Source organism: Carcharodon carcharias, chromosome 15 (assembly GCF_017639515.1).
Source record: "Carcharodon carcharias isolate sCarCar2 chromosome 15, sCarCar2.pri, whole genome shotgun sequence".
Classification (NCBI taxonomy): Eukaryota; Metazoa; Chordata; class Chondrichthyes; order Lamniformes; family Lamnidae; genus Carcharodon; species Carcharodon carcharias.
The window spans coordinates 99,118,320-99,135,828 of NC_054481.1; the positions used below are offsets into that span (position 1 = coordinate 99,118,320).

Genomic DNA, 17,509 nt, shown 5'->3' on the forward strand with positions numbered 1-17,509 from the left:
CTTAGGCTGGAGCACTTGCGAGGAAAGAATGTTCAACGTCAGAACTTAGCAAAAAGGTGAATAGATTCACACACAAAGAAAAGGCTCTCCCTTAGTTCATTTAAGGCAAAATAGGATATTTTTTTAGAAAAAATAATTTGAAAGCAAAGGTTTGCTCAAACATTACCTCCACCCAACACACTCAGGAATCATTGTAAATAATCAGACACATTCACAACCACTGAAACTAATTATTCTGACCTCTCTGTGCTCAGGGACCCGTAAAAATCAAATGTGCGACAGGAAATTTTGACTTGACAGCTGGTCAGAGCTGGAAAAATCCAGACAGTCACTCACCCATTTCCTTCCCATTTGAATATTTATGCACTGTTTTGTACGGTTTTAGCTTTCACTTATTGTAGCAGCTTTCTGATCATAAAATGTAACATTTCAACTTCTCAACTCACTCCAACATTATTTCATTACTTTCTCCAGTCTTCTTCTCCCCAATCCCTCCCATCGTCTATCTTCTCGTTGGATTATGGTCCCAGGAATAAGGACAGCACCTCCGACCCCACCAAATGGTCACTTCAAATACATTATCAGTGGGAAGATAGGTCAGAACCTACCCTCACCCACTGTTGCCCCCAAAGACACACATACACACACAAGGCGGAATCTTGTGCCTTCCCACGTGGTGAGTTTGGTGGCGGGAGTGCAACTAATCAGGTGAGAGGGTGGTGAATGGGGCTCCCTCCTTTGCCCTGATTCAGTCCTTGGCGAGGAGGCCCGTGGATGGCCTACCCACCCAGCCGCCAATTGAGGCCCTTAATTGGGCAATTAATGACCACTTAAGGATCTCATCCTGTCACCGCTGGTATTAATCCAGCAGGTGGGCATGGGGATCACCTTGTGTGGTGCACAACAGGCAAACCTATGCGGGATTGCTTGTGGGCTGCCGGGGGTAGGCATGTTCCCTCATTCAAAGGCATTCAGTATCTGACCGAGGGACCTGGCACCGGTAGGGGTGGGGGGTTGCAGCTGAGAGCCACCCCCTCGTCCTATCTGCTGAACCACCCTTTACCCATGATCCCATCCCATGATACCCTCCCACCATCACTCACTTGTGGCCTGGGATCCAGCGATGATACGAAGCCTTGGATGAGTGTAGTACCTTGGTGGCATTGCCATTCAATAGAGCTGCTGGCATTTGATTGGCCAGCAGCTATCGGTGGTCAGGGCTTTCACCCCGGGGTCCTTGATCCTGGGGGAAGGCTTGCCTCTGGCCTGTCAAGTGCCTGAGTGAAAAGTGAAAATGCAGTGGGCCTTCCCGAAAAGAGGTGACACGGGGGTCTCCCTGGCTCTCCAACTGACCCCAACTCCCTCGACAAAATTCTGCCCACAGTGTCTTCACAGTGATCAGCAATATGAACTCCCACAGTGAAACTCCTAATAGCACCTTTGCTGAGATTAGCCAAATCAGCACAGACCATGGCTTAAACCTGGACCCTGCCTGTTCTGTAATGCACAGTCCAAAATGGTGCACCTTCCCATTGAGAAAATTTCCGAAAGCACTAATGTATTGGATTAAACAGATAGAGACATTAACAATGGGCACTAAACAGGGGAAAGAGAAATGAATAAACATGATAAAAAGTTTGGCTAAGGAGTTGGAATTTGAGAAGATTTTTAAAGGTGGAGAGAGAAGTGGAGCAGCAGGGTAAGTCCAGGGAGAGATTGAAAAGAGTAGACAAGGTAACTGACTGTTCTACTGAAAGGGTGGTGAAAGCAGTTCAATCATAACTTTCAAAAAGGAATTGGATATATTCTTGAAAAGGAAAAAAATTTGCAGGACATAGGGAATGAGCAGGGAGTAACTGGATAGCTCTTTTAAAGAGCTGGCATAGGCATGATGAACTGAATGGCCTCCTGTGCCATAAGCTTTTATGAGTCCATGAATGCATAGAAGACTGGAATCAGAGGGATAGAAAGTTTGAGATGGTTTATATAGAGCTGAAAACACTTGCATCAATGAAAATGCGGCAAGGCCATAGGAGGCTTTACCTACAAGAGCGAGGGTTTTAAATTTAATATGTTGAGGGAGGAGAACCTACATTCCATTCTTGGCCTGTGATGTGTTTTCTCATCCATTGGGTTGGTCATGGGTACACTTAGCATCCTTGAATTAGAAGAGAGAAAATAAACCAGCATTCTCGCTCCTGATTGGCCACTGCAGAAATGTGCATGTGTTTGGATAATTGGTTACGATAAGGTGAGACTCAGTTGTGAACCTTTCACATGAGAAATGCTCAAGGGATGTACTCAAGCACAAGTGAGCATCTTCAGGAGAGACGGGAAGAAATTGCAAAGAGGCATGTAAATCTTGAACGAAGATTGAGATGATAAAATGGAACAGTCAGCCTAATGTCCGCTTCTCCATTGCCTAAAAAAAGACTTGCACTTATATAGCCCTGTTCATAACTACAGATCATCTCAAAGCACATTATAACCAATGATGTTCTTTAGAAGTGTAGTTGATCATTGTTGTAGGAAAATGACAACGAATTTGTACACAGCAAGCTCCCACAAGCAGCAATGTGATGATGACCTGGTAGTCTGTGTGTGTGTGTGCTGCTGATTAAGGGATAAACGTTGGCCAGGTCTTCTTCAAAATAGTGCCATGGCATTTTTTACATCAAAAGCAGACAGGGCCTCAGTTTAACATCTCAGTGGGAAAGTGGCATTCCCAGCAGTGCATTGAAAACTCAGTCTCGGTTTTTGTGCTCAAGTCCAGGGCTGGAACTTTATCACACAACCTCTATGATTGAGAGGCAAGGGTGCTACCAACTGAGCCACAGCTGACACTTAGTAGCTCAGTTGAGGTACTCTGCCCTCTGAGTCAGGATTTAAACACTGGTGCTTCCTCTTTGGGATAACCCAGAGGTTTGATCAGAAATTGCACCCAAAGCTGTGTCAATTTGCTGACCGCTAGTTACACCCAAGTATCCTTCCAATCTCATTAAAATACACCTGAGCTTAAAATGGTTGGAAATAAGCATAGGCAATCAGAGTCCGAGGAAAGTGCTGAACCCACACTAAATACTTTTTTGTGTAAAACTTTAAGTTTCAACGAATTTAACTCTAATTCACACACAGTGGCCTGGATTTTCACGGAGTCAGGATAGCTTGTGAGCCCTTTAAAAATGGCAGATGGGTCACGATTCCAGGATTCCCGACCCTATTCCCGAGCTGTCTGATTTTTTTGGGAGTGCCTTTTTAGGGTTTGGGCTGGTTCCTGTCAAATGCTGGCACCCGGGCATTCCCAACCTAGCTGGCTCCACTGCGGACAAAGGCATATCCTACTCCTCCATAATTTTCATGCAGCCAGGCCAGTTTTTTTTAAAAAGTCATGGTTCACAACCCCTCAGAAGAGTCATGAACCCTAGTGTGCATGACAGAAGCTTTTAAGTGGTAAGTTCTCATGCTCTCCATGCCAAACTATGCCCCCCACTCACCCCTATGGCCCCTCATGCCCTCTCTGCCAATCTCTGGCCTTTTACCCACCCCCTATCGTCCTTCATCCTCCCATTCAAAGCTATGTCCCTCCCACCCATCCCCATGACTCTCATGTCCTCTATGCCAAGCTCTGCTCTTCAACTCAACCACTTAGGCCCCTTAAGCTTTCAATGCCAAACTACAGCACTTACACCTACCCCGATGGCCCTTCTTCTTCTCAATGCCAAGCTATGGCACTTCCATGTCCATTGACTCACTATACACAATATAGAACCAATGAACCCTATAGTGACAGTAGGATTAGTAAAAAAAGAAATAATTAATTCATAACTTTCTACTATGTTAAAAAAGTATTTTTGCTGGAAAGGCAATAAAAGTTTCAATCATCCAGACTCTTCAAAGTATCTATAACAATAAACACAATCCTTTGGAATCACTTAATCTTGTGTAAATAAACATTGTGAAATTGACAGCAGAGATCAGAGAGCCTGAGCTATCAATCAAACAATGTTTTTTATCCGGGGCACATCCTGCTGTCAGTATAGAATTTTATCACATATCATATGACTCGCTCTTCTACTCCCCCTTGGGCTATGGAGACATTGAGACTCAGTGCCTTTTCTGAAAGGCATTCAAAGGGTAATTTAAATTAAATGGGGTCACTCAATTAAAGAAACCATGGCTGTCTCAAACGCTCTCAACATGTGAAAGGCTGAAGCACAGGATATGAAAAAAACTACTACCTTTTTTGGAAGAAGGACTTTGAACTTGTAATTGGTCACATGATTAAGGCAGCCATGTTGTTACCTGTTCTTTTAAAAAGTAACAGCAGAAATGATTCAGATCTGAAACATCAGAAACATGAGAGACATCATCTGAAAAGCCATCAAAACAGCTGCAAAACATCATGCAGCCAAAGTGAAATTGTGAGACCTTGAAAGTGATAGAAGGTTTCTCCCCCAACCTGTTCCAATTTTAAGTTCACTTGAGAGCTGATCTCCTAGCAATTTGACTACTTACAGCTTACTTAGAATCCTCTATCTTATAATTCTCCACTCCAGCTAGAGAATCAATTCACCTAAGAAACTACAGGCCTGCTACGAACGATAACAGATAGTAACTGTATTGTTTTCTTTCTCTATCTGCACTAATCTTTGTGTGTATAATAGTGTTTGTGAGAGACATCACATTCTAACTTCCAGGGCAAATGTGTGTTAGTAATTTTTGTTTTAAATTCACCAAAAGCTTGCTACTGGAAATTATTTAAATTGGGATAAACCACTCTGAAGGTAAGAAAGCACACCAACTTTGCAAATAAAAGTACTTTGAGCACAAGCAGTAAGAAAACACATAAACTCTGTGTGTGACAATATTGAGAAACCATCCCCACCAGTTACCTCACTCACCCCCCACCCTCCCACACCACCCCCTCCACCCCCACCCCACCCACCCTCACGCCCACCACCACCAACCCTCTAGCTTAATGAAATGCAATTGAAGAAGATTTGTATCTGAGAGCTGGGGACATGGTCAGTTGTGGACATAGATTTATTCAAGGCTTTGACGAATGATGATCACTTGCCCAATTTCAACAAATTTTTGAACCATTTAATTGGTTTGTGCCCAAGTTACACACCTCTCTGGGGATAACTACAAAGAAACCTCTCGGCACTAATCTAGAATCAAATTTCATTGCAGTGGTAAGGGAGTATTTCATTGTCAGAGGTTCTAATTTCAGGTGAGATGTTAAACTGATGCCCCTTTTAGTTGCCCTTACAAGATCCCTTGCCACTATTAGAAGAAGAGTTGGTAGAATTCCAGGTTATATCCTTCCCTCAACTAACATTAAATAGATTAAAAGGAACCTGAGAACATAAGAAATAGGGACAGGAGTAGGTCATTTGGCCCCTTAAGCCAGCTCCGCCATTCAATAAGATCATGGCTGATATGATTGTGACCTTAACTCCACTTTCCTGCCTGTCCTCCTTAATTTTGACTCCCTTGTCAATCAAAACTCTGAATGATCTGGCCTTCTCTCCTTGCTGGTATAGAGAATTCCAAACATGAATGACCCTCTAAGAGAAATTCTTCCTCATCTCCATTTTAAATGGGAGACCCCTTACTTTGAAAATATGCCCCCAACTCTAGATTCCCCCATGAGGGGGAAACATCCTCTCAGCAGCTACCCTGTCAAGCCCCCTCAGAATCATATATGTTTCTACAAGATCACTTCTCTTTCTTCTAAACTGCAATGAGTATAGTTCCAACCTGGTCAACATTCCCTCATAAGACAACTCCTTCCTCTGAGGAGTTAGCCTAGTGAATGTTCTCTGAACTGCCTCCGATGCAAGTATGTCTCTCCTTAAGTAAGTTGACCAAAACTGCACACAGTACTCTAGGTATGATCTACCAATGCCCTGTAAAGTTGTAGCAAGACTTCCCTACTTTTATAGTGCACCCCCCTTGCAATAAAGAACAACATTCCATTTTCCTTCCTAATTACTTGCTGCTTATGTACAAGGACACCCAGGACCCTCTGTTGGCCATTCACCTCGTCCTCTGCTTGTGGAACCTTGAAGTGTACAATTTTGTTTGTTTATAATCTTTAGAATGATCGAGCTAAACGGAGTTGGTGCATTTGGTGACCACTTTGGTGCCTTTGGAGACAGTGCGTTTGGCCAGCTCCGCGGGCAGCATGAGGCGGATGGCACTCTGGATCTCCTTGGCTGAGATGGTATGGCAGTTGTTGTAGTCAGTGAGGTGCGAGGCCTCGGAGGCGATGCACTTGAAAATGTTGACCAAGAAGGAGTTCATAACACTCATGGCCTTGGACGAGATCCTGGTGGAAAGGTGGACCTGGGTCAGCACCCTGCACACGTAAATGGAATAGCTCTGCTTGTTAGCTTTCCTTTGCTTCTTGAGCAGCTTCTTGGTGACTTTAGTCAGTGATGCCTTGCACCGCACTTAGACGCAGCCATCACCTCAGGCATTCCACTCCAACTTGAACCAACTCAAGTAAAACAATCATGCAGAAATGATTCATTGATTGTGAAACATACAAGACTGGATATTATGGTGGGGGTGGGGGGTGGAGGGGGTGAGGTGTTGACAGCTTGCCCCCAACAGCACCAAGAGCACATTAGTGGGCACTGCCAGGACTGCAAGCAGGCTCACGGAAAAGGTGCAATGGATGCTGGAGCAAGTTAAGTCCGGGTATTGGATGGAGAGGGTTTGGGCAGTTTAGGGAGGGGGCCGGGGTATTGCGGGGGTGGGGGGGGGGGGGGGTGGGTGAGTTTTTGGTGAGCAAGTAGGTAGGAAGAAAAGGCAGTACTATCTTAGGGGGGCTACCCCCTCTGATGCCTAAAGGACACCCCCCAAAGATAATATCCCCCCTTCCTTCCAGCTCTTTTAAAAAAGTTGTTTTTTTAAAAACAGCCTGCCCACTCCCCCTCTGACAGCCCACACCAACTGTATTATGATGTGGGCAGTGTATTATCAGGGTCCATTGGTTGTTAACAAGCTCAATTGACCCTTGATTATTTATTTAATATGGTGGGCAGGCTGCAAATTTCGGCTCCCACCCACATACCGTGTAATGGGGGTAAGCTCAGGGTGGGTGGGAATTGGGTGCGGTTGGAACACACCCTATTTTATGTGCACGTAAAATCCAGCCAACTGTGATGAATAAATGCAACTGCTTTCTTTCTTTCTCATTCTGCCTTTAAATAAATACTGAGACACATTTAATTTGCCTTTATTAAAAGAAAACATTTTTCAGCATCCAGTACAACAGCTGAATTAGCGACATTCAGTACACACGAAAATACAATCTTATATAATCAGGGAATGAATGTACAATTGAGTTCTAATACCAGACCCCAAAATAAACAACCGTGGAGATGGAATGGGTCTGGGCTGCATAATATCCTGCACATTGCTCTAGAGTCTAAGTAGGTTCTCAGAAAAGAAACAGAGCTTTACAATTATTTGTTTTTTACAAAAAGATGGCTCATGTGAAGGACTCAGACATTTGTGACGTTACAGAATCTCAGTGCACTGCCTTGCTACAAATACTGCTCCCCCTTCACAGATGTTGTTTTCTTAAAATGTGACCTGGAATTTAAGAGAAGAAACAAAATGTCAGGAACACAGAGAAATTCTCTGACAACACAGCTTTAACCTTAGAAATTCATACCGAAAGTTCATTGCCAATATTCACGGTAAACCTGCGGTACTTCATGGATGATCTGCCTTTGCACATTCTACGAGCGACTGGTTTCATTTGTGAGATCTGTATTCTTTGCGTCTGCACTATCGGTCATTTTTATCATATTAAACACCATAATTACATTGTTGCCCCTCTACCTTCTAAATTCAAAGTGAAATGTGTTTATGCATGGATAGAGAGTGGGATTAGACTAGATGGCTGATATAAAGTGAAACACCAAACAGGCTTGATGGGTCAAATGGCCCATTTCAATCCTGTAACATTCTATGATTCTATGTCCAACATACAGTCGGGTACTCTAGAATTTTATACAAGGACAACACTCAGGCCTTGATCAGGACGATGTTTGCTTGATGCTTTCTGAATCTCTGTGTACCATTGATATCCTCTACATTGGAGAGACCAAACACAGACTGGGTGACCGCTTTGTGGAACACCTTCAGTCTGTCCGCAAGCATGACCCAGGCCTCCCTATCTCTTGGCATTTCAACACACCACCCTGCTCACATGCCCACATATCCATCCTTGGCCTGCTGCAATGTTCCAGTGAAGCTCACGCAAACTAGAGGAACAGCACCTCATCTTCCAACTAGGCACTTTACAGCCTTCTGGACTGAATATTGAGTTCAACAACTTTAGATCATGAACTCTCTCCTCCATCCCCACCCCCTTTCCGATCCCCCTTTTTCCAATAATATTTATATATTTTTCTTTTTCCACCTATTTCCATTATTTTTAAATGTATTTCCATGCTTTGTTTTATCTCTACCTTTTAGCCTATTTTGATCCCTTGCCCCCACCCCACCCCAACTAGGGCTATCTGTACCTTGATCATCCTGCTTTCTACCCTTAATGTCACCATTAGCACATTTCTTAGCTAATATCACCACCGTCAACACCTCTTTGGCCTTTTGTCTATGACATCTTTTGGCAATCTTCACCTATCACTAGCCCTCTATCCAGCTCTACCCGTCCCACCACCCTACCCCCCACCCTTAAACCAGTTTATATTTCCCCTCTTTTCTATTTTTCCTTAGTTCTGATGAAGATTCATTTGGACTCGAAATGTTAACTGTATTCCTCTCCACAGATGTTGTCAGACCTGCTGAGTTTTTCCAGGTATTTTTATTTTTGTTTTGGATTTCCAGTATCGGCAGTTTTTTGCTTTTATATTATATTGATATGGACCAGTTGTGTACTAGCAACACTTTCAGATATTATTTATATAGTCTGCCAATCACTGCCACTTTTAAAAAATATATGAATTCTCAGGAAGTGGTCATCAGTGGTAAAGTTGGCATTTATTGCCCAACACTAATAACTGCTCAACTTGTTAAGCCATTTCAGAAGGCAGTTAAGAATCAGCCACATTGATGTGTTCCTATATTCCCATGTGTGGAACTCAAGCTGCATATCAGCCAGAATGGCTAAGAACAGTAGGTTTCCTCCTAGTGAAATCAGCTGGATTTTTAACAACACACCAGTTTCTTTTATAGGATCATAGGGACAAGACTAGCCATTCAGCCCTTCAAGCCCATTTGCCTTTCAATGAGATTATGACTGACCCGTGACCTAACTGCATATGCCCATCTTTGCCCCATATCTGTTAATGCCTTTGGCTAACAAAAATCTATCAATCTCAGTTTTAAATTAACATCTGATCCAGCATCAATTGTCATTTGAGTAAGAGACTACAGATGTGTTTTCAATGTCTGGCTTTAATCTTTAGATTACGCTGTTTAGTCCTACACCCCCCCAACAAGAGGAAATAGGTTCACCCATATTACACTAACTGTTCCCCTCAATGTCTATTTTTTTTATTTCCAGATTTCTTAAACTAAATTCAATTTTCAAGCTGTCATGGTGGGATTTGAACTCATATTCTCTAGGTTACAAACCTAGTTAACCCTACAATTGCAGAAAGCAAAAGTGCTCATTGTGTTAAATGCAAATTACTGCGGATGCTAGAAATCTGAAACAAAAACAGAAAATGCTGGAAAAACTCAGCAGGTCTAACAGTGCCTGTGGAGACAAAAAAGGCAGTTAATGTTTTGAGTCCGTATGACTTCTTCAGGGCTAAAGAGAAGTAAAGATGTGATTAAATGTATACTGTTTAAGGGGGACGGTGGTGGAGCAGGTGAAGCTGCAGCATGGGTGGACTGGCCTTCTATCTAGCTTCGCCTGCTCCACCATAGCCCCCCCCCCACCTTAAACAGTATAAATTTAACTTCTCTTTGGCTCTGAAGAAGAGTCATACAGACTCAAAATGTTAACTGCTTTTTTTGTCTCCACAGGCGCTGTTAGACCTGCTGAGATTTTCCAACATTTTCTGTTTTTGTTTCAATGCTCATTGGCTATAGTTTGTGAATATTTGGTAAGATCAACACCCTATGGTTTAGAGAGTAGGAAAATCCAACAAAGCATGTTCTCCCAATTGGAATCCAGCCAAGCCCAACCAGAAAGTACAAGTGCGATGACATTGGATCAGCATCAGCTGTACAAAATGATTGAGCTACATGGTAGCAAACATTGTCCAAGCCTCTAATAGCTACCTGGGTGGGTTGCTTTGGCAACACCTAGCACACTTGGAGCTGAACTCAAGGATGAGGGAGCACCTATAGGAGGACTTAGAGACAATCAGTTAAAAAGAAGAACAGATGCACTGAGGAGTTAATATTTTTCTTTTATTCATTCATGGGATGTGGGTGTCGTTGGCAAGGCCAGCATTTATTGCTCATCCCTGGTAGATCTTGAGAAGGTGGTGGTGAGCCACCCTCTTGAACTGCTGCAGTCCATGTAGTGTAAGTACACCCACAGTGCTTTAGGGAGGGAGTTCCAGGATTTTGACCTGGTGAAAGTGAAGGGACGGAGATATAGTTCCAAATCAGGATGGTGTGTGGTTTGGAAGGGAAATTGCAGCCTGTGGTGTTCCCATGCATCTGCTGCCCTTGTCCTTCTAGGTGGTAGTGATTGTGGGTTTGGAAGGTGCTGTTGAATGACCTTGGCTAGTTACTACAGTGCACCTTGTATCATTTGCTAGTTTCATTTCAGTGGGTTTTGCTTAAGGAAAATATAAAAATGCAAATATGATTATTTTAAGTTATCCAGCCATTTTATTTGTGTGGTGAAAGTATAGCCAATCTTAAAATTTTAACAATTTTAATTATTGCCAACTCTGGGTGGCTGTATTCATCACATGATTTCCCACCTTCAACTAACCTGCCCTTACTACCAGCATAGGTCACTTGAAATGTCAGTCATCACAGTGCACCATCTTCCAAGCCAATTGGAAAACAAAGAGACTCTTTGCTACTTGACTGTCAGTCATCTCCAATATTTTTATAATCAATAAATGTAAGTTTTGAAGAAAATTTTAAAGATGCACAATTTTTTAATGGCCTTACAATGTTTCTCTTAATTTGCTGGCAGAAATATTCTGGAGATTGATCTTTAATTTCTGCAGATACCAGGACGCTCCTGGAGAGCTTGACAAGCCTCAGTTTTAAGCTGAGCTCTGAGCGTGAACTATTTTTATGTGAGTTGTATTTCAGACGTACTCTTTGACAGTGGATGGCTGAGACGATCTGTAGTATGATTGGCCCCTCCTTTCTTCGTTTGAACAGGAACAGCAGAGGAAAGATCCTCCCAGAATAGTGAGGCTTGCAGCTGCCCACCCTACAAACAGGGCTGAACCAAACTCATACCTGCAAAAGCCAACAAGAACAAGGTCGAAGTTCAGAGTGCGGACTACACCAACCTTGTAACAAAGCAAACACTTAGACCTCAGTAATCTTTTGCTTTGCTTTAAAAAAAGATTTAAATATGCTAAAATAAAAATCATTATATTAATAATTAGATGGCTAGGTGCTCCTATAACATTTATTTCTAAAGCCAAATTTTTAAACTTACAGTATTTTTTCACTGAGTATTATCCTTTCCCCGCCTCTCCCTACCACCCAATGTCCCTTACCCCACCCCCCACTCCAACCACCATCTTTCTCTCTCCCTGCTCTTAAATACACACTCACATTAGATTATGGCTTCCCCTCTGGTACCTCACTAAAAGACTATTTTTTATACATGAGTTCAGATACTGAGTGTTATCTTTCCAAAGTGTAGGTTATCGCATCCTTGGCTAGCTCTCAGCTAACATCCACACACAAATACATTCAAGAACGAATCAGCAACAGAAGCGGCAACCCTGCTCCTATTCTGAGGAGTGCTGAGATTGAGTGTTAGGACCTAAACTACTGGCTAGGTTGAGAGTTAGGGTTACCAACCCTCCAGGATTGTCCTGGAGTCTCCAGGAATTAAAGAAAAAATCCTTTAAGCAACCAAGGAGATATGTCTTCAAAAAAATATTTTATTTTGTTTTTTTGGAAGAGTTAAGTTTAATATTTATAAATATATTGGTGAAGGGAAGTTTTCTGTTTAACTGAATGGGACAGATGAAGGAATTAGGTCATGAGGTGAAACCTCCAGGACTAAGTCCAACCAAAGTTGGTAACCCTAACCTTGCACAGAAGTGATTGTATTTTGACAGAGTCAGCATTTGGGTTAAGTTGTGATGTTCTCCATTTTGAAATAGCATGCTGACACTCAGTGTCTGGGATCACACTTAAAAGGTGGACAATTGGTGCTCCTGCTAACCTGTATTAGGAGAAAATGTACTATCCCTGAGGCTTGTGCCAACTTGTCTTCATGCTACATGGATGTTAAGTTTCCACTCATGTTTCTGTACTTGGGCGAAATCTACTCCAGTGTCAAAAATGAAAACTGAAATATCAGACATGGCCCGATCTGTGCAACCCACTAGCCCCCCAATCCTGTCTCGCTGCTCTGTACCTGGCATTGACCGGCGTTAAAGGGTCAAAGAATTCGTTTGAAACTTTAGTTGCATACCAGGATACCGCCACCAGGGTGCAGAGTCCTGTGGAACAGACAACAGGCAGGAGTCAGGGGTCATTTTTCAGTCAGGCATCGAGTCAATGGCAAACACGTGACCAATTAGCACACTGCAGCCTACACAGGATGAAAATGTATCAGTACTGCAGCATTGGACAGCTGAATGAATACAAAGCATTTCATTTATCTTCAAACATCCCGGTCAGAGCCACACACCTTGGTTGCTCAAATGAATCCCAGATTCCATCTGTGCTGAGCTCCCCATTCCCAGCTGAACACTAGTGGAGACACTAGAGTTGATCTTCCTGCCCCTTGGTTAGAAAGAGGGAGAAGTCTGACCTCCCATCTTCTGTACAGTGACCTTGCTGGAAAATTGATATGGATGGACCTCAGGGAAGGTAAAGCTCAACCATAGCTCCTTTTGGATGAACAGTCTGCCAATACTGAAGGCTGAGGCTCCTTCATGGAGAATGGTCACCGGGTGGCCATACTGGAGTGTCGTGCCCCCAATAGAATTAGACCCCAGTGGGAACTCATGCCTTTGGGAGAGGAGGGGACAATATTGAAACTGCATAAGAACAATTTGGTAGATCAATCAGTATATGGGTGAACAACGTATCTATTCTATGGTCACATTCTTCGTTTGTTGTCTCAATGTGCTCAGTCAGAAATAAATATTAGTAGCAAAATGCTAAGAAAGAAAGACTTGCACTTAAATAACACTTTTCATGACTAGCAGACATCTCAAGCACATTAAAGCCAATTAAGTACTTTATAAAATGTGGTCACCATTGTAATGTAAGAAACATAGCAGCCAACATGTGCACAGCAAGCTCCCACAAGCAGTAATGTGATACTGACCAGATAATCTGTTTTTGTGATGTTGATTGGGGGATAAATATTGGTCAGGACCCAGGGATAGCTCCCCTGCTCTTCTTTGAAAAATAGTGGCATGAAGTTTTTTACATCCACCTGAGAGGGCAGAAGGGGTCTCGGTATAACATTTCATTCAAAAGAAAGCACCTCCAACAGTGCAGCACTCCCTCAGTACTGCACTGGAATGTCAGCCTTGATCTTTGTGCTCAAGTCCTGGAGTGGGACTTGAACCAACAACTTTGTGACTCAGAGGAAGGAGTGCTACCCACTGAGTCGCGACCGGCACAATGAATGGCTTTAAATATTAAGAGTGAGCATCATTAATGTCTTTGCCGCAAACAAATGATTTACAATAATTAACCTAGGTGAAGGACAAAATCCCACAGTGCAGGAAATCACCAAGTTTGAAAAGAGTAAGGAGAATATTGAGGTAAATAAGGTCATTTTTGATTATTCTAGTTTTAAAGGCCTTCAGATTGTAGGAGGGATGAAAGATTGAGGCAGGTCAAGAGTTCCAGTGCTGTGGTTCTTAAAAAGAATGAGTTGGAGGAGGGGAAAATGTGACAAGTTTTTACTTTAAACACAGTGAGAAAGCAGGCCAGGGGAAGCGGAGAAACCACTTAGAGCTTTTAATAAACCAGAGACGCAGTCTGAGCACCACCCCATCAACTGAAAATAAACAAGTTGGTGCAATGACAATATAATCAGACTTAGCAATTCACAATTACGTAGTTAAAATTCCTGAGTCTGGCAATCTTTGTAAGGTTAGAAACATAATGAGGGCATCATAGCACTTAGACAAAATGGCAACCTGGTCGATGCTTCTGGTACAGCAGTATCTGACACAAACCCCTTTTAATAACTCAATATAGGTATAAAAAGTAAACTTTAAACTCACCAGCCATGAGAAAAAGCACCCCTCCTGAGACTGCAACTCTGCTTTTGGTGAGTGGGTTATTGTCTCCTACTTTTGTGCACTTCATTCCCACGACACTAACAATGATGCCAATAAAGCCAAGGACAACTGAAACAATCATCAGGGCCCGGGATGCCTGGATGTGGGCTGAAAATGGGAAAAGGCACAGAGGAGGAAATTAATAACAATGCAGCATTCAGTCCTTATCCAGGCATATCGGGAATTCATTTAAATTCATTTTACACAATACAATGTCCACCAATTCAAATTCATTAAATAGATAGTGGGAAAAAAAATCCTAAAATCATAAAACGTAAACTTTCATCACACACAAATGTTATTTTTCTGATTTTACAATCAAGAATTTTGTGCTCACTATAAGATTTTCACATCTGAATACTTTAAGAATACAGCTGCTAAAATAAGATTTTAAAATATGTTGAATATTCTTTTATCTACCTTAAAGGGTTCAATTCTATATTTTGTTTAGTTGTTGGGGATAATGTATGTTTCTGTGCTTCACTTTGCAAATCCAATTTAAGTAAATATCAGTCTCAAGTTTCAATTGGTAAAACTTAGTGACAAATAGTCATTTGGTAGGACAGAACTTGAGTATTGCTGAAAAAAGACACTTTGTTGAAACATTTTATCTTGCACTCATCAGGACAATCACAAAAATGCCCATTTCAGGGGAAGCAACAACTTCATACTCAATGAGAAGAGAGTGCTGATTGGTTGGCAAGTGGACTCTGATTGTCAGAGACGTTGTTTTCCCTAATATTGATGATCTGGTGATTGTCCTGATGAGTGCAAGATGAAAAGCTTCAACATCTCTTTCTTCAGCAAAGTTTAGTGAATGTGAACAGCCAGGGCAGGTACACGTGAGGACAGGAAATGTTGGAAAATACTCAGCAGGTCAGGTGGTGTCTGTGCAGAGAGAGAGAGAGTCAGTCAACGTTTCACATTGCTGACCTCTCAAAAAGATCATTGACCTGGAACATTAACTCTGTTTCTCTCTCCACAGGTGCTGCCAGACCTGATATTTCTAGCATTTTCTGTCTTTAGTTCAGATTTCCAGCATCTGCGGTAATTTGCTTTTGTAACGTGACACACCAATTAAGTCTTAGGGCAATTTCCACCCACCTCCATCGAATAAAATCTTATTTTAACAGTTCTATTCTTAAAAGTATTCAGACGCGAAAATTTTATAATGATGTATGTTTCAGACTGCCCCTCCAGGTGAAAGTTGCAATCTAACTTGGATTTTAAGATTAGATCTTGGGAATTCACTCTGCCTCTGATGTGTCGAGTTGCCAACTGCGGTTGGGCATATTCCTGGAGATTTCATTCTAAGACCTTCCGCATCCGAACGCCCCATCCCCAGAGGTCATTTCACTGCTGGTCCATCCTCACATGCTCTTCGTTACCATATTGGACAGTTCTTGATTGTCCATCAGTATCCACCACCCCCCCGCCCCCCCCCCCCCCCCCCACCCCCCAATATTTCTACAGCTAATAACAGAGTTCAAAGAAAGTGAAAGCAACGCATTTTTTTAATCCCCCTATGATTTATCTCCCAGCAAGGGATTAGCTTTAATTCCTGGAAAGTCTAGGTTAATACTGGAGAGTTGGCAATCCCTGTTGAGGGGATGAAACAAAAGGCCTGGCAGATTCTAATCGCTTTACTGTAGTAATCCCCCAGCGAATAACAAGTTTTGCAGGAGCGAGTAATGGAGTAAGGAGCACATGCGAACTTTGCAATTAGCCCTCTTCATTTATGAAGGAAATCGAAGATCAAAAATTGCTTGGAAATCGCATGGAGCGTTGTTTAGACAAAAGGCGAGGCATTTTGTCGTTCGAACGGGCGATGTTTGAAACTGTTCTATTTCACAGTCCATTTCAAACCCGTGTCAATTTCCATTCGAAGCCTGGAACCCCCCGCTTGTCAGTTTCACTGATAAGTGCGGACATCAAACACACGCAGATCACAAGTTAACAGGCAGTAATGTCACAGTGAGCGCACATCACAAGCCGCTCAATCCCCTGCTCCCTGCGCTCCTGTTTACTCACCGTCCAGTAGCAACAATGAGTCATACACTTTGCATTGAACTTGTCCGGTGCTTTGTGAGGCGCAGGACATCCACAGACCCTCGTACAGCCCCACGGCGGTGATAATCGCATCCCCGGCATACGAAGACTGTTTCCATTGGGGCAGCGCCGTGGTAGAAATAATCCCGACCCATCCTCCCAGCGCCAAGAAATAGCCAAGCAGCTGAAACCCTGAATTTGCCATGGCGAATTCCTAATCCTGTTCCCCCAAGTTTCAAACTCTCCAGTCAAGGGATCAGTCTCCAGGGCGTGCAGGGTCTCATCAACGTGATCAAACGGAGGGAACTTCAATTAGGAGATAGGGTAATGGTGCGAAATGCCCCAGAGATTGATAACGGATTTTGTGTTCTGGCCAGCAGCAGGCAGTTTGAAACACCAGAGTCAGGTCATAAATTTCTCAGTAACAAAAAGACTTTTAACGCGTTGAGAGCAGAAGGAGCCGGTCAAAGGCGATTGGTTCCCTGTGCATTTCAGTAACACCCTCTAGGAGCTGTGAACTTGGTTGTCAACAAGGGAACGACCCCCCACCCTCAGGACCAGCCCCTCACCACTCACTGTCACACAGTCAAACTGCGTGTTGTAATAGATTTACATATGTCTACATTTCGAATTCCTCATTCTATGACAACGAAATATTTCAATGCGTTCCTTCCAGTCTATCTGCTCTCCTCTTCTGCACCTTGAATTATGGGTCACAATGGCTCTCCTTCAAACTGGGAGTTGAGATTATAAGTGTCGCTGGGCTGTTTGATTGTGCAGACAATCACAATCTGAATCTCACGCTGTTCTCCCCCCAACAACCTCAACTGTACAATTTGCAGCAACGGTCATGGTAGGCACAGTTGCTGCAATCATTAAACAATCACCTAGGGTGGCAACATTTGGGGAGGGGAGGGTGTGAAATACTGAACTGAAACTACATCAAGCTTTAAAATGATATGAGCAACGTTCTACGAGTGTCTGAAGTTTCCACAGTTGAT

The 17,509-nt window shown here is 42.8% G+C and overlaps 1 protein-coding gene across 2 annotated transcripts; it reads right to left on the bottom strand.

Moving 5' to 3' along the window:
* Positions 1–7,239: 7,239 nt before the first annotated feature.
* Positions 7,240–16,942, bottom strand: cldn19 (claudin 19). Of its 2 annotated transcripts, XM_041206567.1 has the most exons (5): positions 16,491–16,942; positions 14,403–14,567; positions 12,569–12,653; positions 11,281–11,427; positions 7,240–7,608 (listed from the first exon to the last, which is right to left on the bottom strand). In XM_041206567.1, exons 1-5 carry the CDS (start codon positions 16,711–16,713, stop codon positions 7,560–7,562), a joined length of 669 nt encoding a protein of 222 aa, XP_041062501.1. In that variant the 5' UTR covers positions 16,714–16,942; the 3' UTR covers positions 7,240–7,559. The 2 variants fall into 2 exon arrangements, with proteins under 2 accessions (XP_041062501.1, XP_041062502.1); XM_041206568.1 differs by lacking the exons at positions 11,281–11,427; positions 12,569–12,653 and having other exon boundaries at positions 7,502–7,608.
* Between the last annotated feature and the right edge of the window lie 567 nt (positions 16,943–17,509).

Coding starts and splice junctions, on each gene's coding strand:
- cldn19 (XM_041206567.1), bottom strand. CDS start 16,713: ATGGCAAATTCAGGGTTTCAGCTGCTTGGCTATTTCTTGGCGCTGGGA. Junction 12,654..14,402: donor GGTGCTTTTTCTCATGGCTG/GTGAGTTTAAAG, acceptor TCTGTTCCACAG/GACTCTGCACCCTGGTGGCG. Junction 7,609..11,280: donor CAGCCATCCACTGTCAAAGA/GTACGTCTGAAA, acceptor CTTAAATTCCAG/GTCACATTTTAAGAAAACAA.